General features: G+C 41.0%; 1 protein-coding gene and 1 long non-coding RNA gene across 3 annotated transcripts in view; both read right to left on the bottom strand.

The window, feature by feature from the left end:
- LOC111928131 (uncharacterized) overlaps positions 1-18,160 on the bottom strand; it is a 58,615-nt gene extending 40,455 nt beyond the window's left edge. The window contains exons 1-4 of the long non-coding RNA XR_015287221.1: positions 18,048-18,160; positions 16,941-17,172; positions 13,528-13,654; positions 12,311-12,992 (exon numbers count right to left, since the gene is read on the bottom strand). This is a non-coding gene — a long non-coding RNA (uncharacterized LOC111928131). The remainder of the gene's footprint in view (positions 1-12,310; positions 12,993-13,527; positions 13,655-16,940; positions 17,173-18,047) is intronic.
- A 3,096-nt stretch (positions 18,161-21,256) lies between these two features.
- Positions 21,257-27,548, bottom strand: SMIM20 (small integral membrane protein 20). Of its 2 annotated transcripts, none has more exons than XR_015287219.1 (3): positions 26,989-27,548; positions 22,987-23,043; positions 21,257-21,703 (listed from the first exon to the last, which is right to left on the bottom strand). XR_015287219.1 is itself a non-coding variant. In XM_023925405.2 (3 exons), the coding sequence occupies exons 1-3, from the start codon at positions 27,462-27,464 to the stop codon at positions 21,666-21,668; spliced, it is 204 nt and encodes a 67-aa protein (XP_023781173.1). In that variant the 5' UTR covers positions 27,465-27,539; the 3' UTR covers positions 21,257-21,665. The 2 variants fall into 2 exon arrangements, 1 of the variants encoding a protein (XP_023781173.1); XM_023925405.2 differs by having other exon boundaries at positions 27,356-27,539.
- Between the last annotated feature and the right edge of the window lie 50 nt (positions 27,549-27,598).

The raw sequence follows: 27,598 nt of genomic DNA, 5'->3' as shown, positions 1-27,598 counted from the left end.
ACGCTGTGAAGGGAAAGGGGGGGGAAGCCTGGCATGGAAAGGACATTCCTTCAGTTCCTCTCAAAAGTCTGAAAAAACCTCTGGATAGGAAAATACCACTGAGCAGCCAATTCTTTCCACATTTGGCCAAGCCCAATGCCCAAAATACACAGAACACTACTTCACTTTTAAAGGATTGCAATACTCCTATCTGAGTCATCTGAAAGCAAATAAAATGAGACCTAAACAAATAAACCTAATTGTGCATGGAAACAAATCCAGCTCTCCAGCTTGGCCACGGCTTTGTTTTTGTTAGTTTAAAGCCTACATATGCAGTTTTAGTGGCATCAGGAGTTATACAAATATTGACAACAAATTGCCAAATGTTGTTTTTTTCCCTTCAGTGCACAGTGTAAAGAAGCTGGGGTAATGCTTCTAAGAACCTTCCTCAGTGCACTGAACCAAATTACAGCTTGATGGGATCCACTCCAGCCTCTTCTCTGAAGAGTAGACACTAATGGGATTGAGGTTGTTGATTGTTATCGTCAGAGACTTTTATTTTTCACTCATGAACTCTGCTGAACACAAATCCAGGCTTTCGAAACGTAGCTCAAATGTTTGCACCATAGCCAGGGCATTGTCACATGCTCTGTCCTCCACCCTGTGATTTGTTGCTAGTTTGTGTCATCCTTAACCTGCTTCTGGTGGTTTGGCAAGGAGAGAAACAAATAATGATGACAACTGAGAAAACCAAGCTGCTCTCTGACATCCTTCTTTTAAAATGCTACTTGCTGGCTGTGGAGAAGGGGCAGTCACCTTGAGATAGCAATCACTCATGAAACCCTGCTGTCATCTGCCAAAGGTATATTTCCATCAAGTTGGTCTGAATCCTTAGCAGCTTGCTAGGAAAAATGAGAATATGTCAAATCTTGATCTGCCACAAGCCAAAGTTAGAAAAAAGGTATTTACATTTGACTTTAAAATGAAGCCCAGACTTTCCTCTCATAGAGAGCCAATATATTAACACATTTTCTTCCTCTTTGCTTCACGTTCACAAGACACCTACAACTTTTATTATTCTATCTGGCTGGATAACAAGGTTTTCATTTTTCAAAACCATAAATTTTTACTACCAGCAAAAAAGAAAAAGAGGAATTTTAGAGCTGGATAAAGACTCTGAGAGTTTTCACACAAAGAAGCCACAGAAATCAGACTCATTCATCCTCCTCAGAAGCCTGACAGTTAAGACACTTATCTACAGTACTGGAGAAATTAATTGATATTTCTGTTTCTTCTTATTCATCCAGAGAACTTACAACTTTGTCTTGTATATCTCAGTGATCACCTAATGATCAGGTCATTGAACACCCTACAATATAGGTCTCTTTCTCTCCTTTTTATCAGAAATTGCATTCTACACATAAGAAGCTCCCCAAAGAGTTGCATCACAAGTACTGAATTTGCATGAAAAGTTTTAGGGTTTGGTGTGAAGATTGTTAAGATGCCCAGCAAAAAAAGTTCTTTACTAATTGTAAACCTCGTAGTTTTGCCTGTTATACTATCCACTCTTCAGTTATTAGTGTTACCTGCTCACTATATGCAGGAAGACCTCAGTAGATTCAGGAAGCCACATGCAGAAACATCTGCGAAGGCTTTCTGTACTGCATTGCTTACCACAGTGCAAGCACCCCCGAGCACTTGCACAGTAAAGGGTGGATCCCTAAATCAGTGAAAGGCATAGTGGAAAGGCATGAGAAATTGGGGGGTTGTGAGAAAGTGAAGGAAAAAGGATCCTCTCTATTTTACTAACTCTGGACCTTCATAAAAAAACAACACAATGCTTGGGACTGTTCGTGCTACGAGCAAACACTGAAATATGACAAGGCATCAAGGCATGTTGTGTTACATGATATTCAGGCAGCTGCTGAGATGGCAGCCTCAATCCACCAACTGCTGCAATGAAACAAATCTGAAATGTAAAAGCTAGATTTCCACCAAAATATTTCATTAATATTACATGCATCTAAGTCAGGGAACTCAGACTACTAATCCCCACAGCTACCCTAAATCAGCCCTGAAGGACAAAGTAACAGTGCAGCTGCACAGATGGGGGCTCAGAAGGTATTCTAGGTTTCAGTTTCCTGACTGAAGTATGCAAAATTTCTCTATCGATGTTTTGTTGGAGTATTTTCTTTGAAATTTGTTGAAGGGGGATAATACACATTGTTTTTCAGAGGAATCCAAGTATGAAATGACTGTATACCAACATATGAAGATAGCCAGATATAGCCAAACTTGTGTGAACACCTACGGGTGGAAAGTTTCACCCTGAGGAACAGACCTCAGAAATATGTTTTAGGTCAGAGAAGGAGAAGAGAGCTGAATCTTCTGTCCTTGACTGAAACTGAGAACCAAGGAGCTTCCACAGCATATGCCACCCTTGAAACTTGGCCTGCACTTATAACAACTTGTGGTTCAGAAGCCTCACGGCCAGTCTATCAGCACAGGGTCAGTTGGCATAAGCACTCACAGCAACAGAGCCTTCCTTGCTCACTCAGCTAAAATACCCTGCAGGTCCCCCAGCATGGGGGAGGAGGCTGACCTACCTCCAAAAGTCACCCACAGAGGCAGGAGAAAGACATACCTCCCAGTGAAAGAGGAGAGGAAGCAGGTGAGAAGGTTTTGTATGATTTAGCAAAACACCTTCTTTTCATGGAGATGTCCATTCAAATCACTTTCAAATTTCCCTGGATTAAAGCAACAGGGAATAAGGAGAAAGGAAAGCAGCATCTGAAGCTGTCCATAAAACAGGACACATGTGGGTAACAGATCAGCGGATGTAAAGGGCACCTCACCAGCCCGCTCTCTCCTCACGTCTCTTTTTCGCACACTCACTCTTCCTTGGGATGGGCACCTGCTTGGCCACTGAGGCTAGTCAATTAAAACCAGATTAAAACTATAATTATCACAGATAGGAAGGAGACTCTCACAGCTACTACTTCCATCTGGAACTGCACAGGGGTACTGAGTGTTGTCCCTCCTGGCCCTCCCTCCCTCGGCATCCTCCAAGTCCCACAATGTGGGGATGTCAGTCTCCCACCACAGCACACAAACTGCCCACGGGCATGACAAGGCAAATGTCATTTTCCACCCTGGCTGCCACTGTGGGTGGTCATGTTGGTGTCTGCCTGCATTTGCACGGTACTGGATGCTGTGGAGTGTACAAACTGTTCCATATGGCATTTGGAGGGAGAAAGACATGCTAGCAGTGCATTACAAAGCTGCATTTATGTTACCACATAGACCCCCGGTCTGTATTTGTCATAGCATGCCGATTAGAAGGATAAATGAGAAAAATCCTATTTCTCAGTTCATGAAAGTACAGTAAGGTGGCTGCTAGCAAGACTATGAGCTTTATCTTGGGGCTTCTACCCTCATCCTTCTGCTTTGTATTTGGCACATGCTTAACGCCCCATAGGTCTTAATTTTTCATTTAAATACCTTTTACTCCTTAACTTTCTAGGCTACCTTCTTTTTAATATCTGATCTTTTCCAGGTAATTAGTTGACTGCTATTTCTGAGACACTGTCAAGTTATTTACCTCGCTGAAGTGACTTAAGTTCCTCCCCCCACGCCCCCATCCGCCCCCTGTCTGTCTGGTTTCCCCCTCTAGTCTAGCTGAAGTGACAAACTCTGTCCCCTAGCCAAACATTTGTTTTTACAAGGTATTTTTATACCATCACCTCTTCCCTGCATCTCCCCCGCCTACCCACCACAAACATATGCTGTGGTGGGAGGACATACTGGTTTCACATAATTTGCAATGTTAAGGTGACAAATTTCCCCTCCTTCAAGTATTTTTTTTTTTTAAATCTGGTTTTTAAAATGCAAATGGTAATGGGTTTGTTCCTCTTTGCCTTTTTTATACTGTGCATGGTGATGTCCTTCACTTAGAAGTCAGTGGGAGAGAAAATAAAAACCATTTGACTTATATTTTTCAAAATCTATTTATGCTATAATAAGATACAAAAATAGACAAAAATAATATTGTCTAGGTTGATAGATTTCTTTTATTCATCCCAAGAAAGACAGGAATTATGACAATTTCCGAGAAAGTAGGCAAATGTAACCACTTTACTGACTTCATTAGCTGGGCACAGTATGTTTTTCTCTGTATTAAAATCCACATGCAGTCACATTCATGCAGTAAAAACAACCTCAGGCGCTCTATGCTTCAGGCTCAGAACCATGGAAAACATGACTGTGGCCTTCATCATACCCAATTAGGGGTACATGTACTCCGCAGTGATTCTGGTGCAGTGGATAAATGCCTAAGCCAGCTTTAAAGCAGGCAGAAACAATCTAGTTAAAACAGCACAGAGCCCAAACTGGGCTCAGACACTCTAAATATTTACCGTATTCTGAGCTGGAGGTTGCAGGGGCATGCATAGTACTACAACTGGAGAACTTCCAGTACCTACATTCACCACTGCACAGCAGGGACTGACGTGCTAAACATCCTGGTCATTCTAGCAGCATGCATGCATGGCCAAACGAAGACTGTTTATAGAAACACTGATTTTATATGGCAGAATGACTGAAAAATGCTTTTTATATGGAGACTGCATCTATTCAGTACACACCATTAGACTATTTGAAGTGGGATAAAGTTTTATTCCTCGTCCTAAGACTAAATTGAATACAATTCCAGAATGTAAATCTACATTTTAATTCCTATTTTATGCAGAAATTTTAGTGCAGCATGAATCAACAAAAAAAAATTATGCATCAATAATGCACCCTTGTTAATTTAATCTTGTGACTTTGTCTCATATAAGAAGGGCAAAGAAAGATCAATTTGAAAAACAAAACAGGGTAGGTCAACTCACTGCCAGCAGCAGGGGAACAAAATGGGAAAGTACTAAACAGTGAAATTTATTTATATTGTGCAGCAACAAACTCCAGAGGACAAATTGTTAGCAGAAGGAGCCACTCATAGTACATGCAAAGCTTCTCTCAAATCAAACAGATATGGCTGTCACTGTGGGAAGCCAAGGAGCAGAGAGAATAAAAGAGAGAGGAAAAAAACCCTCTCCACAGATTGAAAACATTTTGTAGTTAAGGGACTCCGAGTAGACCATGTCTAGTCTAGTGCCTTCAGTTTCACTACGGTTCTAGCAAGGTCATCTGGGGGAAATATCTTCAGAAAACCACCAGGGGTGAGCTAAGTAAACAATAAGGGAACAAGCAAGTTTCTCAGTCAAATGTGTGTAAGTTGGAAGCAACTGTCTATTCCAAGAATTTTCCCCCTTTTATATGTTGAGGAAAAATTAGTAGAGGACCACTAGACCATCAGGGAGGAGCCACTCACTCCAGTTGTCTGGGGATAGTTTGGCAAGGAAGAGCCATCCTTCAATCATTCTGGAGCTATCAGCCTCCAGGGCTCTGCTGGAAATAGTTCAGGGCAGTGCAGTTCTTCTGGCCCTTAACTCATCACCAAACCCCTTGCACATGCTCAGAAGCAGGTGATATTTATGTGGCAGCATCCTGTTTTCTAGAAAAACAACATGTAATCCTTGCATGAACAGCCTCCTGTTGGCTAAAGATACAGCCCTTTTCTGTATGCCATTGCACGTTAACAAGTGACCTCTGCATCTCAAAAGAAGCATCCAAAGACCTATCTGCTGTTCTATGAGGAAAATATGCACACACATGAAGAGACTACTTCTTTTGCTTCTGGGTCACTGGACATTTTCCTGTATTAGACATTATCTGAACATACACTCAGCAGATGGACATGACACAACCTAGCCTGAATCTGTTCTCACTAGTGACAATCTACAAAACACTTCACTTTTCCCCATTTCTCTCCCCTAAAAAGCAGCAGTAGAAAAGAAATGTATCTTTGGGACTGATCTTTTGTCTTCAGTCTCCAGGTCACAGATCTTCTTGCCTCCTAAATATAAGACAAATGTATTTTTATACTCAAGTGACCACAGCTCATGTGTACCTACCTGAGCCAGCCATGCAGTGGCCTGCTCAGGTCCTGTTACCAATGTAACTGCATCAGCATGAGCTTGGCACCAGCTACAGAAACCATCTATGCACTTAAGGAAATGTTTGGCCAAGCAACCACAGCAGTACCAAACTTAGTGTAGGCTATATGGATGGAAGCATCCAAAACCTGGCTCAAATATATCTGCAAACACAAGCATTAGCCTATCTTTCCTAATGTTTTCAAAATGTTCAGAAATTCTGGGTGAAAGATGCTACATCAGCACAAAAGCATTCCCAGAGCAGTAAACATACTTGGCTGGACCAGTGCCTTTGCTTGAGCTCTGATTTGCTTCAAGTAAATGCAGTCATTTATTGCATGTTTCACCTTCTTGTGGAACAGCTGCTGTCTGCAAGGAGCCAAATAGCAGACGGACTCTCAGTCCTCCTGAGATACCTCTGGCTAACAGCATGCATAGCTTTCCTCAGAGGCTAGCATGTCACTGAACAGTTGGTTTACTCTGAAACACCGCATGCTGTAGGTGTTTCCAGCTGCCTCATGAGGTATTTGTATAAAAACCCATGTTCCTGAGGAGCCTGTGCAGTCTGAACCAGGAGCAATATATTTATTTTAAAGCAGCTCTTCCATATCACAAACGAGAAAATTTAGAGAGAAATGACCAGCTCTTCAGGGAAGGCCCAAAGTAGGGTGGAAGCAGAGAGAGTTCATAACACTGCTCATCTTACGAGGAGAACTTCTCTTTGGTAACAGGGAAGGATATGAAGAAAATTATAAATAGAAGAAGACCACAAGGAAGTCAAAGGGTGCTGGACAGTCAAGACATACACAGTGAACAAAATACAAACACTGGCTGGAAAAGCACTGAGGAATTTACATTTCATTCAAAACACAGTAAGTGAATAAAAATATTCAAAAGCAAAATTAGATATGGCAGGAGCCAAAGGAGTTTTTGCTGTAGGACTGTAAGAGGACTGAACAGAAAGTAAAGAAAGCAAGACTGCCACGGCTGCAGGAATTTGGCTGCAAGAAGTCCTGTCTGAATCTTGCTGCTCACCACATAGGGAGCAGTGTTAGAGTTGAGGTCTGAGGGCATCATGAAGCTGCAAAAGAGAGAAGTTGGAACAACCTTTTAAATAGACAACACACATTGCTACTCCAAAATATGGAATAGGTTAAGGTAATGTCTAGATTCTGTATAATGTGCTTTTGGACAAGGTGAGGCAGACTCTTACTGGTTTAGACATCTGTAGAGTTTGGTTACTTTAATTGTCTATGAAAGAGCTCCTCTCAATTTACACCAGCTTAAGCCTTGTACCCCCCTCTGAACTCACTATTACCCATCTTAGATTTAACCATGTAACAGCTTCAAGAAAGAGCAGGAAGTCATGCCAATCCAGCCAGGAATTCCTCTGTGCTCCGTTCCACTCAGAGAAGTTTTGGATATCACATACAGTTAATGACAGATGGTGGCACATACAGACCCCTGTGCTAAACTAAAGCCCAGCAGCTGAGGGTCTCCCTGTACATCTGAGAAGGTAGGCTCAAATCTATTCCCCCATTTCAGCTTTTGAAAGTTTGAGGAGAAAGAGCTGTGGGTTGACGATTCTTTGTTTTTTTAGTCTTTAGACAATCTGTTTTATTTTAACATGCTGTATTTGCCTGGCCAGTTTAGTATAGATACAGGTTTCCTCACCCCTCCGCCAAACTATCTCAGGAAGCTTGCCCCACTCTAAAATAAAACAGAATAGAAATATCACTACCTTTTATTCAAGGCTGAACAGTAAGAGGTGCTTTCACAAGGGCAAGATACACTCAACTAGGCAAACCATATCTGGTCTTTGTGATAAGCAGAAGCTCCCCATCATCCCTGGGCTCTGCACCTCAGGAGTTGCTTGCCTCAGTGTAATGCAGAAAACAGTTCTTGCACCTGCACCACACTAAGAACACAGGCTGCTCCAGGACTCACACAACCAAGCTGAGCTCCAAGAAGTGGGGACAAAGCAGAGCACGCTTAAGGAGCTGATGTCACGAACAACAAACAGACGTGTGATTGTGGCTAAAGGGGAACTGAGGACTCTCTATTCCTATGTGTACCTATGTGTTCAAGAAAAATCTCATTCCTTTTAACAGGCAGTATTCAGTGACTGACTAGACTCCTCTTAACAGTCAGTATTCAGTGACTTGAGGATCACCTTCTCTTTAGATAAGTACATAACATGAAGTGTTAACAGGAAACAAGGAGTGTGGACAGAGAGCAAATGTAGCCAGCAACCATGGCCACTCATGTAGTCTGTACAAGTCCGGTGCATCAATAAATGTGTAAAAGTGACAACAACTTTTTCAGGAGAGAATTGATTACCCAATGGCAAATAAGGTGATCTTGTCATTGGTACACTCTACAGGCACATGGAAGACTACCAGGGACTAAAACTTGGACCCCTTGCATCTCGTGAGTGTTGTAAACACCTAACTATTGGCTACTTTTGGGGAGGGAACACACATTTCCATATCTTTGCACAACAAAACCTTCAAAAGATTTGTTTTCATCCCTGTGTAAAGAAAGGAACATAATTTTAAATCTCAGAAATTCAAGGAACAGAACGATTGTTTACGACACATGTTTGTAAAGAAAATAGTGCAGTTACGTCAAAGTTCGTAATTTACCCTTACAGTACAAAGGTAAAAGAGCCTTCAAACTAGACTGCTGAACTAAGAGCCAACAACAGCTACATTTTAACCTTTCATTCAAAAACAAACAAAAAAATTGACCATAATTATAGAGGCCTACTTGCCCCATCTACTGGCCACTGGGGAGACTGGATTTACATTGCAATTAAAAGCATCATCACCGGGGCAACAATTCAGTCAATTCTCAGGTTATCAATTCTAAATTTAAACACATGCATAAGTGCTACTAAACATGTAAGTGCTCTACCAAACTGGAGCCTGAGGTCAATTATTTAGCATGGGAGAAATAGAAATAACAAAGAGAAAAATGTATTATTTTCAAAGGAAATACTATTCTTTAGCCTATTCAGTAACACTAGTTTGTTAACCTTGAAAAATTAAATAAATATGCCTTCTTTTGTTCTGAAGTGGGCCAAGGTAAATTAATGCTATAAGATAGCAGCCTGCAGAACCCTTGTCACAAAGCAGCCATATATACTGCAGCTCAGTAAGGTCATCACAAGGTTACCATGCCACCTTATGGATTTTTAAAATACATATTTGTTTAATAAATAGTTACATAGCAAGTTAGGTTCCCTAAAGGCCTGTTGACCTTCTGTTTTTCTTCTCCGCATGCAGTGAATCCATCCTTCTGAAGTGGGTCTATTCCTCTGAGGAACAGGCTGATGTCTAAAGGGAAAACAAAGTTTGAGTTGACTCGATGAGACCTTTTACACTACGCTAGAAGGAAGACTTGCTGGATTTCTCTCTTTTAGCACATGCCTCACTCTCATCATGCTCTTCAAGGGCAGTGCTTGCACTGGTAATGTAACATCCCTCTGTTCCATGACCTCCCATGCTGGCTGCAAATTCAATTAGATGTGCCTAGAAAAGAGCTGCAGCCAAGGGAAAGAGCATCAAATACCCTGGCAGCAAGCTTCCCACCTTGACTGGCATTGCTGATACACCTGCAAGCTGACTCACCATGACATCTTACAGCCATCCTGTCTCCATGTGACCCCAGCAAGCCTCTGACAGTCTGCTTAGGCAGATACTCAGTATGCAACTGTATTTCCTGCAAGGCACACAAGCTTCCCCCTCAAAGGACTTCTGGGTTTAATAGATTCTAAGCAGAAACAGGACTATCAGCACATATTTCTAGGCTAGGCATGAAAGTTCAGAGGCATTAGTGTCACACCACAACAGAGAAGGATGAACCACCTTCTTCAGCAAGCAGAGCTCAACATTGTCTTCAGGAAGTATAGGCGAAACCCTCTGTTTTGAGGAGCTGTGACTCTAGTTACCCAGGAAACTGTAAGAATAAACTGGCCACAGCAGGCAATAGACTGTAAAGGAGGAGAGGGAACAGCATTGCAGCTCCACTGAGCCTCATTCAACTCAGAGGATAAATCTGAGAAGCAATTATGATTACATTTAAATATATCACTTCTATAGCAGACAGGGAAAGAAATCATTTGCAGTAGATCTAGACCTGCTGGTAAACCAAGTGATGGGTTGAAATGAAATTGAAATGAAATGAAAACATGAAATTTCATAAAGTACATGCACTGCTCTGAGGATCATCACAAGAGGTCTACTTAGTCTCCTCCCAGAAGTATATTTCAGGATGAGTTTTGCCTTAAGGGGATGGTCAAATGTTTCAGAAATCACTCAACTCCAAGCCTTACAACGCAAAAAAAATCCACAAAAACAAAAACAAAAAAACAAAAACAGTGCCTTGGTGCAAATGCTTGTACAGCCACTGCACACAATTACAGTGTAAGCTGGGATCCAGCATTTCTAGATGACATCCCTACAGGTCACAAAAAGGACCAAGAGATTTTTCAGCTGAAGCACGTTAACATCTAACACTCGTTATCTAGGGATTGAGGAAAAAGAAATACTGTCAGTGTCCAGAAGTATCTCCAAGGAAAACCCACTGAAGACAGGTCTTGAGGGCTACTTCTTTGAGTTCTCTGAGCATCATGAGCTTGCTGAGAGGTTCCTTGCAGGCATGCAACCACTTGGCATGCTTGCACTAGACATCAGGGGAAGAAAACAGCTGACAGCTAAGGTGTCACTTGGGACAGTGCACAGAAATGAGGACTACAGGCAGTGTTGACAACTGCTTGCAGTGCAAGTTGGTTTCCTCAACAGCAGGTGTTTTGGGAATCCTGTATCTAAGCTCACCTGACTTCCTCAATATTGACTTCCTCAATAATTCCTCATCTGCATGGGACAAGTAGCACCACTTAAGAGTACTTCAATTCTTCAGCCTATAAAACACTGAGTAGTAGAATAAAGGTCATTCTGAGAAAACAGGTGCCAGCTCTGCCTGGGCTTGTGAATTCATGCACAAGTCTCTGTACATGAAGACCCACCCAGAGAAATACAACACCCAATAGCTCAGGATTCTGAGACGACGCACAACATTCTGCTCCCTGAGCTTCAAGCCTCTTGGGCTGGGAGGACCCCCTGAGAGCAGCTGGTCATGTGGAAGCTGCTAGAAAAGGGGCCATAGCAGACAGCTGTGAAAGAGGCAACCCTGCTGAAGAAAGACACAGAAAGGATGCCAGCCCATTTTTAATGGCCACAGAGTAGTACTGCTCTCAAAAACAGCCTCCACAGACAAGAGTCAGACTTCACTAATTCTCTAGTCCCTCATGGCAGACACCTTTGACAGACCAAGTTCTGGCTTATTAGGCTGGGAAAACCCACTCTGTTCCCTATGCAAAACCAGATTTAGACATCTGACTTACATCATGGGCCCAAAGCTTATTTTGTCAATCCAAGCTGATAAATAATACTGAAACTGGCAAAAACAAATGTTTGGCAATAGCTTTGAATATAAACCAGGCTCTAATTGAAAGCTACAACGAAGACTGCAAATAAACCTTGTATTCCTTCTTTCACTGTTGCCATCAATGTACATGAGACAATCCTTATCCCACAACTTCCTATCTCTGCCCCATTTGCAGTGTTCAGAAACAATTCTCAATTCTTATTTGCATTGTACTTGACAGATTGATGACCCCTTTTTTTCCTTTTTGTAAAACAAGGTGAATGAAACATCATTGTTCCTCATTGTGAATAACAGCATAATTAATTACACAGTACCTTTTAAGGAGAAAGTGTAGCACTGTTCTCTGAAAGAATTTTCTTGGTTACATAACAGAACTAAAATACAATTTGTCTTCAATTTTTTCCTGGGAAGAAAGTCTACATTCTTCAGCTGTGAACTTAGATTACTGCTTTGTTTTGGGGGTTTTGTTTATTTTTGTTTGCTTGTTTGTTTTCTTAGTAAAAAGAATAAAGCACAAGAAGAATACAAAGATAGGGTTCTCTAGAGAGTGAACCACATATTTCGTATCAAAAGAAAATTTGTTTCACTGGAAAATAAGCAGTCCAGAAAACGCTAAATGAGAAGTTTCACTCTACATCTAGACACCTAGGAGTAGACAGTTATCCAGCAGACTAGTCCCTGTTTTGGGGATTCTTCTGGAGTGCAGGGGTAACTATATCTTTAGCACCAGACATACTAAAATTAAAGACAAAACAAACATGCAAATCAACTGGTGTATCACTTCTTGCAACTACCACAAAAAAAAAAACCCATTAAAAATATTCTTAAAGGTGTCACTCACTCACCAGGAAATAAACATCCGAAGGACTGGAAACCACTCAGCTCTGACACTGTTGTTTTCCAGCTCCTTGCAGAAGTCCGGCAGCACCTTTCCAAGCACCACCTGCGTCAGGGCACACTATAGTGTCCCACAGGCTCAGCTAGCTCACTTTGACATAGAACAAGGCATAGGTGCTGGAATTGGCACAGGTGCTGGAATCAGCCCAGGGGCTCAGTCCCAGCTGGCACATCTAAAATGATTTCCAGACCAAGGGAAATCAGAATCGAATGTTTGGAAAGACCTTGCGTGCAGAGACTTTCCAAATGTTAGTAGCCCTTCTTTAGAGAATTAGAAATACTGACTGGGCTGAAAAGCAATAATTGTGTGGACTGTTTGAAGTCTACTGGAGGGTTGATTCTCTTGTTGTGGACTGGACTGGACTGGCTCGGAACCAGCCCATTCCTTTGCTGGTGAGTTTGTACAAACATGACTGTGGCTCTTGCTTTGCTGGGTGGAAAGAGATGTGACTACCACTCATGCCCCACTGCATGGCTGCCTTCCCAATGCCAAAGCCCTTCTGTCAGTGAAGCATCAAAAGGGGGTATGGTTGACCAGTTCACCCAGAAGTAGCTCCTCATCTCTCCTCTTCAAATACCTCTTGGAAATCCTGTTCCATCCATACTTTCACTAGGAGCCCGCTCCTTCATCTGTGGTGGGAAAAGCAAATAGAGTTCTCTAGATTTTCTTCACTTTCAATGAGAGTATTCATTGAACAGGCCCTGCTCAGGTAAAGACTGAGACTCCACCATGACCTTCCACTTCCTTAAAAATACTGCAGGCTGAATAGAGCCTCCTGGCAAGACAGATGAATCCAGTCAGTGTCATGCAGATCCCAATGCTGGTGCCCTCAAGTGAGAATCGAGACTTATTCTAAGATTCATTTATTTTTATCTAAGTAATGCACAGAAAAGGGACAAAGGTGAATCCTTGAAGCACTGTAAGGATACTATTTCTCTAGGGCATGCATGTCAAGTCCAGAGATATCAATACCACAGCCCCTGGTATATTCTAACAAGCTTTGCACCAACACATATGATGATACTTCCACCTATACTTCAGATAAGTACGTACCAATTCTCCAGTGCTCCCAGAGATAATGATCTTGTGTACTGACTTATCTAAGCTTGAGGAACTAGCTACAAGACAGCACATAATCCTGAGACATCAAATAACCCTTAGTACCTTGATCTAACTCCAGAGTCAGCCCTGCTTTGAGCAGAGAATTGGATTAAATTCTTTCCTTCTCCAAGTGTCATTTCCAGTGTATAGTCTGTGATTTTGTGACACAACTGCTTTCAAGACAGCACATCTGTGAATAAACAATGGAAAGATCTCAGATTTGGGATCGGGAGTTCAATTAGAATTAATGTAATCCTGGCAAAGATTATTGATGACCCTTGCGATCAATTAAATGCACAGTAGAAAAACACTGGACAGATGTCTAACACTCAGAGAAGACTTCTGGGATTATGCTTTCACTTTGTTTGAGGCAAGGATATCCTTTCCTGTGCATAATTCCTCTTCAGAAACTCCCTGTCACTTTCTACAACAGAAAATATACAGCAATATTGTACTAAAAATAGTATTTCCCCTGATATCCAGAACCTGCAAATATAAGTGTATCTATTCCTTATTGTATATGAAGTATCACTGTCATGTTTACTACAATGATAGAAGACGGTAAAGCCATTAGTGTGATGAGGAAGACTTTCAACGTAACAGCTAGCATTCAACACAGCAATATTAATAAGAAGTTGTCCATAAAGAATACACACTTGGAATATGCAGATGATTTTAAGGGCTGTCCCCTGCTATGTGCCAGGAAGAGAAATTTAATGGTAACAGGATAGTCAACACATTAACTAACACTAAGAGAACAGAGGGTATGACTCCTATGTCCAGGTAAAATTAGCAAAGCAGACATAAATAATATCATATCTCTGGTATACAGTAGAGGTACAATTTCATAAGCATTTCATACACAAATGAGGCTATTTACCCAGAACACAATCTTGAAAATGTCAGAAGTTATTTTCAGATAGCTGAGATCTGACAGGCCTGCTTGGGAATTATTTCAGGACAGAGTGAAGAAGATTTCCATAATGTAAGTTGGAACTACAATTTTTTCCTTGATTTATCTCAAAAACTGCAGAGGAGAAAAAATTCCTGAATCTGGAAAGAATTAAGTGGTTGAAGCCTCCATACCTCTGTTGAAGACATCTGCCCTAAGAGCCATGTTCCTAAGCAAGGAATGGCTCTTTGGAATGAAACTGGTTTTGTGGTTATGCATTTCTGTACTACCAGCAGAACACTTAACAAGGACACTTCTGGTACTGGAACTGTCTGCCTGCAAACACAGGTAGAAAAAATCATCTAGAGGATGAGAAATTTTCCATAGATTCAGGGCTAGAATTAGAACCTGGTTGTGAGGATTCATGGTAGTTTCAACAGAGAGTTGCATGCCAACATATTATCTTAGAAGACAGAAAATAATAGCAACAAAACATCATTTGCTCTTCTGAGACATAGAGACAATCAGAACTTTAGCTAGACCATGCCATCACAGGAAGATTCCTGAAAAAGGATGGGCAGAGTGACTGATGGTAAATAGGGCATGAAATGGGATAAAGATATCCTTAGAGTTTCTACGATCCAACAGGGCATACAGATCGTAATCCAAGTACTTCCCAAAGGATGTCACACTTCATGAATGAATCACAAAGTGCCATCAGTGTAATTCATCTAAAACTGGTGGCACAATTGAAAAATTTTATTTTTACCTTTATCTGTATCTCTTCTGTGATCCCAAAGGATTGAAGCAAAGTGAAACTTCTTATGCTCTTCAAAGCATTCATTATCTGGTTGTCATGCCTGCCTTGTCAGGAGCCTTTCTAAGAGACAGGCCCCCAATGACCTGTGGAAACCAGAACTGGGTGACAACACCTTTGCACCACCCAATTTTGCTAATGAATGCAGATGTGACCATTCACTTCACCACATTTTGTCAATTGGACTTGCTTGCTGCCTTTCCTCTTCTCCAAGTCTGATGAGTGATATTCTTCTGTCTAAATAAATCCATCCTTGTGTTCTTATACTATTTATGGCAATTTTCTATTAGCCAAGCCTGGTTCTTATAAGTCACTAATCAGTGACAAAAGACAGGATGATTATTAACTTCTGAGCTTTTTAAATAAACTGATTGCAGCAAACATCTCTCCTTCCCACCTGGACTGGGGAGGCAGGTCATTCTCTGATGTTTAGGTACTTCTAACAGAATGGTTAATTTTATGTGCATCATGATGCATCCAGACAGATGGAGTATGAGAATGTCCAGGTGCTTCTTTGGAAAACATCTGTCTACCTGTTCTTTTTTCCAGAAAAGCACACAAGAATCATAGCAAACTGTGATATAAAGAAAAGTGGGGACAGTGAAAAGTCCCAAAGTAGAACATGTCAGAGTATTAATTGTACTACCTAATCAGGTAAACCAGCTTGTCAACCTGACAAAAATCCGGGGGATATATTCCCTCTGGACTTTAGCAAAGCACTTGGAATGATGTCACATGGGAAACAATTAGTAGCTGCAAGAACTGTATGCCAAGAATGAAAGTAGCTAAAAGCGGAAATGACAAATGGGAAGTCATTGGCCTGGATGGATTTTACTGGTGGCATTCCTCAAAACACTTTCCCAGGACAAATTAAACGTAATTTTTTGGCACAAAAGTCAAAGTACACTAATGAAATTTTCTGATTAAACAACTTGAGAGGCAATGTCAGAGCAAAAAAATAGCTGGAATGGTAGCTATGGGTCAAAATTTAACTGCTAAGTGCAATAAAGAATAACAAGTTTTTGCACTGCACCAAAAGCTTGTTAACTGGAAGCAACCAGGAGGAACTCTGAGACATATGGCTAGGATTGCCAGACTTCATGTATGGGAACGTGTCCCTCAGATCCTCACAGTTCCTTGCAGGCTCCTTCATTTAGTGGTGATGCTGGCATTGTTGCTTTGATCCAGAAGCAGAGACAGGTAGGCAGGCAGCAGAGGTCACAAAATCACACAACCCTTATTAAAAACATACAGAAAATGCGAGGAGTAGAAATGTCTCCCAAAGGTTCTTAGGTGGGACGTGGGATTTTGGGTAAAAAATTCTTTGTTATATGGAACATCCAGCAAGCCCACATCAGCCACTCACAGGATAACTGTAAGAATCAGAGGAAGACAGAAGCAGACAGTGAAGATTCTAAGCTGCTTTCCAGGCTTCAGAGGACTCCTAATGGTACTGTTCAGCCATAAATGTTACAAGTTACAGCTCTTGTATGAACCTTCCTCATACCTGTATATGTGAGGAGTTATGGATCTAGAGCTGGCCTGCCACAACCACTGGCACCTGAAAATTCATATAGAATAGATAAGGGAGCAAATACTTCGGGTTAACATCCATAGTGGTTTCTCTTCATCCAGAGTGGAAGAATACATTCCTAGACTGTGCCTGAGCCATCTACCTGTGGGGCACTGAGAAGTCTTCTTACAGGAATTTCTGAAGCAAAGGGAACACCTTCCTCCCCTACCTTGACTGGCATTGCTGATACTCACCCTTCTGAATTACGGAAAGAAGCTGATAGGAGGCACCTTCCCCTGTGACCTGGAGCCTGACAGACACTTTTTAGCAGGAGGTCCTTTCTAGCACAAACGATTCTGTGATGTTTGGCCTCTTAAGGTAGGCTAGAGCAAAGGAGAGCTATATAATTCCTCCTCAGATACTCTCTTCTCATGTTAACCTTGTCTTGCCTAGGAACTTTCTTTAGAAAGGTTTACTTCCAACCTGCTGGGGAGGAAACAAAAAAGAGGTCAAGAGGTAACCCAATTTGCTCTGCCCAATCTGCTTGCCTACAAAGGCTGTATGCCAATGGATTTATGTCCTGCATTCCTTGTGCTCCCATTCAACTGAATGCTGTCTCCTCCTCACATCCACCACTCCACTTCCAAGTGTTCCTCCAGGGCTACAGGAGAAACACTTCCCAGCAGTATCTGAAGTTCTTTCTCACCTCCTTTCACTGTGCCCCAACCTCCTCTCCTCAGTACCTGTAACTCTTAGAAGGCTTTCAGTTGCTTTTTTGGCATGCCAAGGTCAGAAGGGAGGACCCAGTTTTACAGAAAATAAGGGAAATAGCAACTTGAAATATTGAAAATTGCTGAGTCACGAAAATTGCTGAGGCACCTGGATCACTAAAAAAAGCTGACCAATTTTCTGCTTTTTTGTACAGCTCTACAAAACATTCACATTGGGTTGAATTTAAACTTACTCATATTTACAGTTCTTTCAAAAAAATTAGCCTTGTATAAAACAGATGAGTTTTCTGTTTGCCTCCCAAAATTTAAACTTTTCATTTTCATAACATCGTATTTCAGCAGTATAAAGATCTAGGAAATTTCCTTGTTATTTTCTTTTGGAAGATTCCTCAAAACATTTTAAATTCCTGAATACCTGAATGAATTCCTGAACCAAAATATCTGATTTTCACACAAATTCAGACCAATTTTTCCTAACCTTGAAGAAAACTTCTCACACAAGAAAAAAAATGTTTTCTAGAGCATCAAAAAACCCCACACTCCTGTATTTTCCTTCAATTGCAAATAAGGGGAACACTGCTTATGGCTATTTTACAGATGGAACTGAAGGTCAAAGGCTAAATTACTTACCTGCTGCCAGACAAAAGCGGGGTAGAGTATGGAATTGACTACAACAGTCCTATTTTCCAAGACAGTGTCTTAAACACTGCACCATTTTTCTTGCAAGGCCCACACAGTCTGCACTATGGAGAAAGAGACCTCGGATCACAGGTCCAACCTAAGCTTTGACCTGAACTTTGTGTTTTGCTCTCATCTGCTGTACGTTGTCCACACACAAACAGTGTATATTCCACAGCACTTTCTCAGAAGCTGGAGAATAATTTCCTTCCACTAACAAACATACTTTTTTGGGTTGTGTGGAAAAACAGAAAAAGCCAATACAGCTTTTCATTTACTGCTGCATCTGCATGTTAACATGAAGGTCAGTAGGAGTGTACACAATACAGAGAAAATGAGTAGTTAATTATTGCTAGACTGCAAGAAGGGAAAACACATGTTTTAATTTGGTTTAGAAAAGAGCAAATCATGAGAACTGCTTCTTCTGGGCTGTTTTTTCATAGGAGGACATACATAGAGTAAAATTCACAATAACTGGAGGATATTTGATGTGCTTTGAGCATCATAGATAAAAAAATCCCTTCTCATCATTTGGAACAATTTCAGTAAATAATTACAATATTCAGCAAGAAGAATGCCATTTGATTTTTTCAAAATCCTGTGGGATTTTTCTTGCTGAATATTATACTCATTTATTGAGATTGTTCCTTCTTGCACATGTGTATAATCTGGCAATCTGCCCATGTATTTTGCTATATTAACTCTTTCTTAAGTGTTTGTACATGAAGGTTTCATTGAATCATCAACAATCTGCAGTGCTTCAAAACTAAGCTGTGTTTAGACCTAAATGCTTGATTTGCTCTTTATGGAACAAGTTTTAATAATTTCAGAACATCAGCATATAGTAGGCCAAAACCTAGTACAACCAGTTTCTGTTGGGATGTCAAACAACTGTTTAACACTTTTCTTCAGTCCTTCAAGGGCTGAAGGTATATTTGCTATTCACAATCCAGCTATAATAAATAAGCAAAACACATTCATGTAACAGGATAGAGATAACAGCTTTAAAAATATTTTCAGAAGGTATTTTTATCAAAACAATCAGAGCAACTTGACCAAAACTAGCAAATCTAGTTGCTCTGCAGAACCCAGGCCTAGTCCCTCCCAATCACCAAATTAACAGCAATTGGAGATTATGAAAGTAGTGAAGAACTCCTACTTCCAGAGCAAGATAAGAGTCCTGGAGAGCGCAGTTCACTACATTGAACTTCCCTTGTCACTGGGTACCTGGAATAAGAGGCTTATGTCAAGCATCCATGAGCAGAACAAAGCATTGTCTCAAAGTCAGCTGCAGGACTAGAACATAACACATGAGAACTGGGCAAGTCTCCAGGCAAGTGGCACATGCCAGAGCAATCAGAAAATTTCAGTGTAAATTCTGGAAAATTATTGCAGTACGTACCTTGTTGACTTTATAGTTTTACTCAGACAGAAAAGCAAAAATGTGAAAAACACATTCACAATTCTAATGCTTTAAAACCATACTCCACCAGCCCACTTTATTAGGTGGAACATGAGTGGGAAGTGATGCTCGTTAATACCAATGTACGCTGTCACTTCAGTAGTATTCAACTGATACAAACGGCTCTAAATTCCATACAAACTGGCAATCACAAAACTTACTGAGCTTTCCTACACCAGAAGGAATTTATGTTCATGACCAACAGATATGTATAGTTCTATAAATGCTAAATAATTGAGTTCAGGTACTCAAATGTTTTGCAACATTTAAGTAATATGAAGGCAAAAGGCTCAGCACTTGCCACCAGCAGCCACTGTTCAGAAACCATCTAACATTTTTCTAGGCAAGATCCAGACTCAGCAAATTGCTCAACTTCACAAAGTAAACAAGAAGAAGAGATTGTTTTATCTCTTAACCCCAAACAAATCTGTCACATCATTTATACTGATGGTTCCACACTTCCATTATATATGATTTTTAAGCATTTGTGTCACCAGGTGACAGAAGCTGCATCACGGAAAATAATTCCCATTCTTTGAAAACTCTTTGGCTTGCAGCTTGTCAGTTATAGATGGAGTATCTGCATTTCAATGTTTTTTCAATGCAATGTTTTATTTTCACTGAGGAGGTGTTTTAGATGAAAAAACTTTGCTGAAGTGGTCTGATGCATTAATGTTTTGCTCAAGAAAACAAAAAAAACAAGGCTCCCTCATTTCTGCAGTCTCACTGAAGAAAGGTTTAAATGATAAAAAAAACCCTTCTTCAGCTCTACTCTTTTTGCAGCAAATACTGAATTAGCTTTTTGACAGTGTTGCTCTGTTCTATGCAGTGAAAATACAGACTGAAAGAGGGTGGGTTTAGATGAGCTATGAGGAAGCAGCTCTTCACTATGAGGGTGATGAGGCACTGGAACAGGTAGCTCCAAGAAGCTGTGGATGTCTGGAAGTGCTCTAAGCCAAGCTGGATGGGGGTCTGAGCAGCCTGGTCTAGTGGAATGTGTCCGAGATTATGGCAGCAGGGTTGGAACTAGATGAGCTTTAAGGTGCCTTCCAACTCAAACCAATCTATGATCCCTACACTGAATGAGTACACTCACTCTGGCTCCAACTACAATGCAAAATGACCTGAGAACTCAAAGGAATCAAACATGGCCACATTTTCCCAGCGAGCAAACAGAAAATATTCTAATGCTTAGAGCGATAATAGAAGACTAAATAACAACTAACTCAGAGGAGGAGAGGTGTGTCTGAGTGGGACAGTAATGGCAAAGGTAGAAATAGAATAGCAAGTAGCAGAATGGCAGTTTGGAAAATAAAACTGTAAACATGGAGTCTTTCATCTGTTGTCCCAATAAAAGTGTGTGACATCCAAAAAGATGTCAAACACCAGGTAATATCAGGAATAACATTCTGAGTGTACATTTTTCAAAACATATTGGATTCTGCAATGATCTTTAAAATGTTATGTGTCATAATTCTACTTACTTAACTACATAAATTTTCTCCAAGTTGAGTCTGTTTGCCTGCAAGAGTAACTGGTAAGAAAGCTCCTTGTGTTTATCCAGACCCACAAGCTCTGTCATTCTATTTACTCCCCTTGTCCTGTGGAGGAGCAGGAGTAAGAATGGCCAGGGGGACACCTGGCAGGCAGCCAAGGTACCTTCCACATACACTTGCAAAACAATGAAAAATAGTGCACATTGGTTTAAAAATTTTAATGTACAAATTTACACTCACCATGCTGTAACTTTCAAACTAGGGAGGAAATTGCAGCAGTCTGCACGATTTATTCTATCCATAATTTACTCAACAAGTGTCTACAGATTAGAAGCAAATCCTTTTTCCTTTTCTCAAGGAAATAAGTATTTCATTACTATACTCAATAATCATTCAGCTTTCTAACAGTCTGTGAGCTATGCGTCAGCATTCTCTCTCAAAACTAGCCTGGTTTTATCTCTTGGAATTCCAACCAGTAGCCTTTGTTGCTCCTTGTGTGATCACACAGCATATTCAGAATTCTCTTCCAGTGACACCCACATACACACTTCAGTGAAAGAAGCAGCAGCTGAAGGCGTCCATCTTCAGTTTTGCAATACACTCAGCCACCAATTACTTTCTTCCAAATGGATTCGACCACACTTTTAACCCTACAAATCAAATATCAGAAAACCAGCAGTTGAAAATTTAGACTGTTGGAGAAAAAAAAAACACAACAGATCTGCTATTCCAGCTTTTCTGCACTGAATTTGCAACTCTGCTTAAACTTGAAAAAATATACAGAAAGACAACCTCATCTTGATCTTAAACTTCAGATAATGATAACATCTATCACATTCTTAGTTACTCACCTAGGTAAGGTATTCTAATATTATTGGATTAATCATTTAGAACTGCACCTTGCACTTAAATTTCTCTTAGTTTCCTTTTCAACTAATGGATCTTGTAACTTACCAGCAGCTAAACTCAGATGAAAAGAACTTACACTAAGAAGAACTGCATCTCAGAATGCAGAAGTACCTGCATCTCAGATAAATGAGCCAGTTCAGTCCTCTTGAATATTTAGTAAAAAAGACAGGTTTACATGACCTCTACTTCACATTTCTACTTCTCTTCAGCATTTCACCCATTTCCCTGGAAAGCAAGTCCTGCATTAATAGTCTAACCAATGCATTTAATCAGCTTTAATCCTACTTGATTTTCACCTGCTGCTGATGCTAGGCTTTTTCAAAAACAAAAATACATTGCCATTTAACATATTCAGATATTACATGTTTCATCAAGACAGGCATTCTCACATCTTTAATCAAGAAATGCCAGCCTTGCGTGATGAACAGCCACTCCATTTAGCATTATGAAAAAATGAACTATCAAGGGTAGCCTGCTATACTTGAATTTTACTTCCCTTATATGCTTCTCTAAGCTTTCCACTGTCAACAGCAAGAATCCAAAAGCTATCAGCAGTGCATTCCAAATTTTCCTTCATGTGTAGTGGATTTCTGCATGGCCCATCCATCCATGAGGCCAGAAGGCCCTGCCAAAGTGCTGATGAGCTGTGTTTCAGCAGAGTTCAGTATTCCACAAAACTGGGGTGCAACTTTGTTCTTTATAGCTACAGCTCAGCCTATCCATGGTTCTTGTTTGCTCTGAGCTGGTTCGGAAGTGGAAACTGGACTCTGTTTAAGAAAGTGTGAAGACAACAGAAACTCTGCAACTTCTTTGGCCATTTAAGTCATTTTAAGAAGAGCTGCATTAAAACCTTAATTTTTCAGTGAGCAATTAGCCTGAAAAAAATAATTTAATGGCAAGTTTATTAAATATGTTTTCATTAAATGGATTCTTAACTGTATTATTTAAATCCATATAAATATTGAGGTCTTACTTCAAGAGGGTCCTTAAAACAATCAATGCAAAACACATAAATCAAGTGTACCTGCAGGCTGAATATCCTCTTGAACAATACCAGCTCGGTTTATTGACTGTTCTTTCTCTGGAAAACAGAACAGAAAGGACACTACTGAAAAAAAGAAAATACCAGATGTCTTGATTGCACTCAGTAAAATAATCTTGAAAATTTTATTAATTCTAGATGCTACACGGTAAAATTCTGTTGAATATCTACCTACTGAATGTGAATGTAGTATTCCTACTCCACTGAGAAATCGGCCTGTTTTGGGAGACTACAAACAGTAAGATAGTCATCTTAAAACACTGCCTACTGTTTGATAAAGGTGCCAAAACACCTGCCACGGTCCCAGCACTTAAGGAATGACTAGTACTTTTAGAAGCTGTCATACACATGCTCATCATAAAACTAGTCAAAAGATTTTCTTCTTTTAGGCAATTCCCATTTTCAGGCCCTGAAAGACCTTGCAACCATATTTCGTGACAGCGCCTACAAAATTGCTACTTGTAAACTTTGTGAAATACAGCATCTGAGGGATATTTTCCCATACACTGGGCCTGTCTCAGGCTTTTGTTTTTCCTTTGAGAGATTCAACCACTACCACAAAGAGAAATGGAAAAAACTACACTATTTTCCCTTACTAAATGCCCCTCCTTTTCTTCCACTTCCAGTTACGCACTTTACCACCACAGTGGTAGTATGAAGCAGGAAGTCAAAGCTCAGGTGGATTAACCTTTTGCACTTTGAACTTTTGAGGCCTTTAAAAACCTGCAGGGTGCACAATTGCAAAGGAAGCTCACAACTAGGCTCAGCTTGAAACTGAAATTCTTCATTATCCTATCCCACTGGGAATGCACTGGCACTACATGCTATCAGGCTGTCTAGGTACAAGCCTAATGCTACAGGAGACTAGCAGAAATATCACAATAATTGATTCTCCTTGCAAGGGGACAGGCACTAGAGGCACATCCAGGTTCTCCACTGTTCACTGAGCATGGTAATTCCGTTTGTTCCATTTCAGCAGACAAAATCTCAGGAATCAAAGGAAAAGGCACAAAACCCAAAAAGGGAGAACAGAACAGATTTGGGCAAGAAGACTTCCTGTAGGACACAAAGGAGAAGTGTTGGAGTCTGAGATACAGAGTGTGTGCCCTTGTTTCTAATACTTAGTTCTAGAATCCAAAGAAACACTGAATTTCATATAACATAAAATTCATGAGCATGTTTTCATGGTGATACATGAGAACAAATGTTTAAGTCAGATAGAAAAAACTGAAAATGTACGTGTGTAGATTAGAAAGTTTCTTAAATCACTGGGTGAAAAAGTAGTTTAGAGAGAAAAAGACAAGATGGAGGATTTAGGGTGCTGTCTCTTGTCTTTCTTCTTTCTTCTTCATATTCTTCTCCTAGGGGTTTTTGGGTAGTAGTAAGTGATTAGATAAAGAATGCCAAAATGCAGTACACAGGTGTTAGGTCATTGAGTCACTAAGAAAAATAATTCAGTTGGCATCTGTTAATTGAGTAAATGGACATATAAAAGACCTTGAAAAGGATCTTTGTTAGCCATTTTACACCTTTCTATCATAGTGCACATGGTTCCTTGTTGCTTGTAATGCTGATAAGAAAAGAATAAACAACCAAGACCAATTGCCTCCCTCTCTTCAATCTTCAGTTCAAAGAGAAAAAGAACCTAACCCAAAAGTCCTTAACGAGACAGAGAAGGATATTCAGTCTTGAGTGGAAACTTAGATTAGAAGAGAGGCAGGGACAAATACAAGAACTAATCTGAGAGTTCTGGGGACACACTTGGGTTGTGCTGTTAGCAGCAGGAGCTGTTAAATGGTCAGGCAAAGAAGCCAGTGCAAAAATGCAAGAGGTGATAAACACAGATAGGACACAGAACAGTCAATAGGGAGGCTGCTGTGGGGCCTGCAATCAACTTGGAAGACAGGTTAGACAAAGAGAGGACAACAAGGAAGATTCAGTCTTGGTGACAGGAGAGCCACATCACAGGATGGGTAAGGAACAGTCTCACTATTCAGAAAACCAGGAAATCTGTGAAAATGTCACAAAGACCAACTGTCAAGCCACTGTTTTAGTTAATCCATGTGGAAAGTCTGTGCTGAGGGCCTCACAGTTTCATCATTGCCACTAAACTGTGTGTTTCATATGAGGAAAGAGTCTTTTTTACAGCTAGATATAGGCAAGAAAATATTAGAAACGGCAAAGGCACAAACAAGTATTAAAAACCTATGATATTACATCATTTCTGTATGAAATTAAGTCTAACTCCTCTGTGCACTATTTACAGTTCATATCAACAATTTGATTATATACAGTTTTTCCAAGTAGCTTTCAACTTATTTGTTAAATTGCTAGGAATTCCTCTGAAGATGTTTGAGAATTGTGCAGTAAATTCTTCTTCCTGATCTACTTCACTTGTGTAGAATTTGGGAGATACACAGGAAAAACAAGAGTGAAGGAAGAAAAGATTGCATTTCATGATTCAGATTGCATTTCATAGTTCAATGTCAATCCAGGTAACTAAAATTCATTCTTGCCTTTTGCATGATTACTATGTGATGCTAATCAAAACGCCCAACTTTTGGCACACAGCATCCCCAAAGACAGAAATACTGAGTATTGACCCACAGCTCAAGCCAATAAAGGGTGGGAATTTCTACAGAAGTTGTCATACAGCTCACTTGACTGTAATCAGAAAATCCTTTGTACCCCAAAAGTTTAATACTTTGGTTCAAAAACCACAACTGTACAAGTCCACAACCTTGCCTCAAATATTGTGATAACAAATGCTTGTCCCTCTCATACTGCAGCGATGAACATCAAGAAAAGCTCACTGGAAATGAATAAAGGTGATATCAGATGGAGATTCAGCTGCAGGTAATGAGTAAAACTTAGAATCAGGTATCAAAGCACAAGTTTGTGCACTTGCTAAGTGTGCATCAATCATTTTATATCCTAAATAGAGATTAAAAATCCCTCAAGTGATAGGAAACATCTACTCACATAATTCACATGTACAAAGGAGAACATGCTCCACTACTGCCAAGCCAAAATTCTAACACAGCATTTTTGGAAAGTATAGCATAAACATAAAAGATTTAGTAATAAAGTTTTCAAAGGGAACACAGAGTAGGAAACATAATTGTGAGAAGTCTCACATCCTTGAATAAAACCTTGCTTGTAAGTTAAATTTTACTTGAGCTCTAATGCAAGGCCAAAGCCCCTCCAATAAGATCACTAAGTTTGTTATCCTTTTTTTCTTTTTCCTTCCTAGAAATCTTCACTTCTCTTGGCAGATTAACCACATATATATTCATGTTATCAGCTTGCTTCGTTTCATAAAAATTAGAGGGGTCAAAGCTGGTTGCAGCAGAACTTTGCCTCAGCAGTATTTCCCAGAAGTTGAGGAGTTATGGGTGCTCCCCCTACGGAGCACCCACCTGGAGCCGCTGAGGCTTCACACCTGGAGCTGCAGGTGCCTTCGAGGGCTTCCTGGACAGAGTCACTTGTAGGCTTTTGCAGGTTTTCTGGCAGGTATTTCTGGAAGGAAAGCAGGGTTTTCCTCAGGAGTCAGTTTCAGAGACAATGCAGACTGGGACCAGCTCTAGCAAATCAACACAACTGGTTGCCAAGTTTTAAGTTAGATGTTCAGCTGCAAGCTGGAAAACAGGACTTGAACTGCTCATGATTGAACTTGAACTGCGTAAGTGAATATTCTGGGCTGGAAGGGACCTTTAAGGATCATCTAGCCCACCTCTCCTATACTGAGCAGGGACATCTTCAGCTAGATCAAGTTGATCAGTCCTGTCGAACCTGATCTTGAATGTTTCCAGGGATGGGACACCCACCACTCCTCTGGGTAATCTGTTCTAGTGGTTCACCACCACCATCATAAAAAAATGTATTTCTTCTATCTACTCTAAATTTACTCTGTCTAGCTTAAAACTATTACCTCTAGTCCTATTGCAACAGGCCCTACTAAGAAGTCTGCCCCAGATTTCTTACAAGCTCTCTTCAAGTGTTCTGCAAGGTTTTCCCAAAGCCCTTTCTTCTCCAGGCTGAAGAACCCCAACTGTCTCAGCCTTTCCGCATAGGAGAGGTGCTCCATCTCTCTGATCTCAATCTCCCTGATCTCAATCTCTTCAACTGCATCTCAGTCCTCTAAGGAGCAGCTGAAGAATGTTCTTAATCACGTGCTGGCCAATAACTTGAAATAAGAGTACGGCGAGCTGTATTATTTCGGTTTTCAGGTATCTCCTAGAGGAGCCGCTCGGGAGTTACTCAGCGAGCAGCAGCCCCAGCCTTCCCCCAAGCCCGGGCACAGACCGCGACACAGGCGAGCCCAGCCGGCTCCCCCCGCGCAGGGACTCACTGTACTCCTCCGGCAGCAGCAGCGGCCGGAAATAAATGGGGTAAAAGGCGGCTCCCACCACGGCCACGAAGGCGCCGAAGATGCCGAGCGTGCGGGACAGCCCGGCCATGGCCCGGCGGTGGCGGCGCGGGGCCTGCGCGCGGCCTTCCGGGACACGCACGAGCGGCGCGGGCCCGCCCGGCCCGGCGAAGGGGCGCCCCCGCGCGGCCGGCGGGGCGCAGTGCGGCACGGGGCCGGCGCGGC

This window comes from Cyanistes caeruleus, chromosome 5, assembly GCF_971803275.1.
Source record: "Cyanistes caeruleus chromosome 5, bCyaCae1.hap1.1, whole genome shotgun sequence".
In the NCBI taxonomy this organism is placed as follows: domain Eukaryota; kingdom Metazoa; phylum Chordata; class Aves; order Passeriformes; family Paridae; genus Cyanistes; species Cyanistes caeruleus.
The sequence above is the reverse complement of the archived record's forward strand: the minus strand, read 5'-3'. Positions and strand labels throughout refer to the sequence as shown.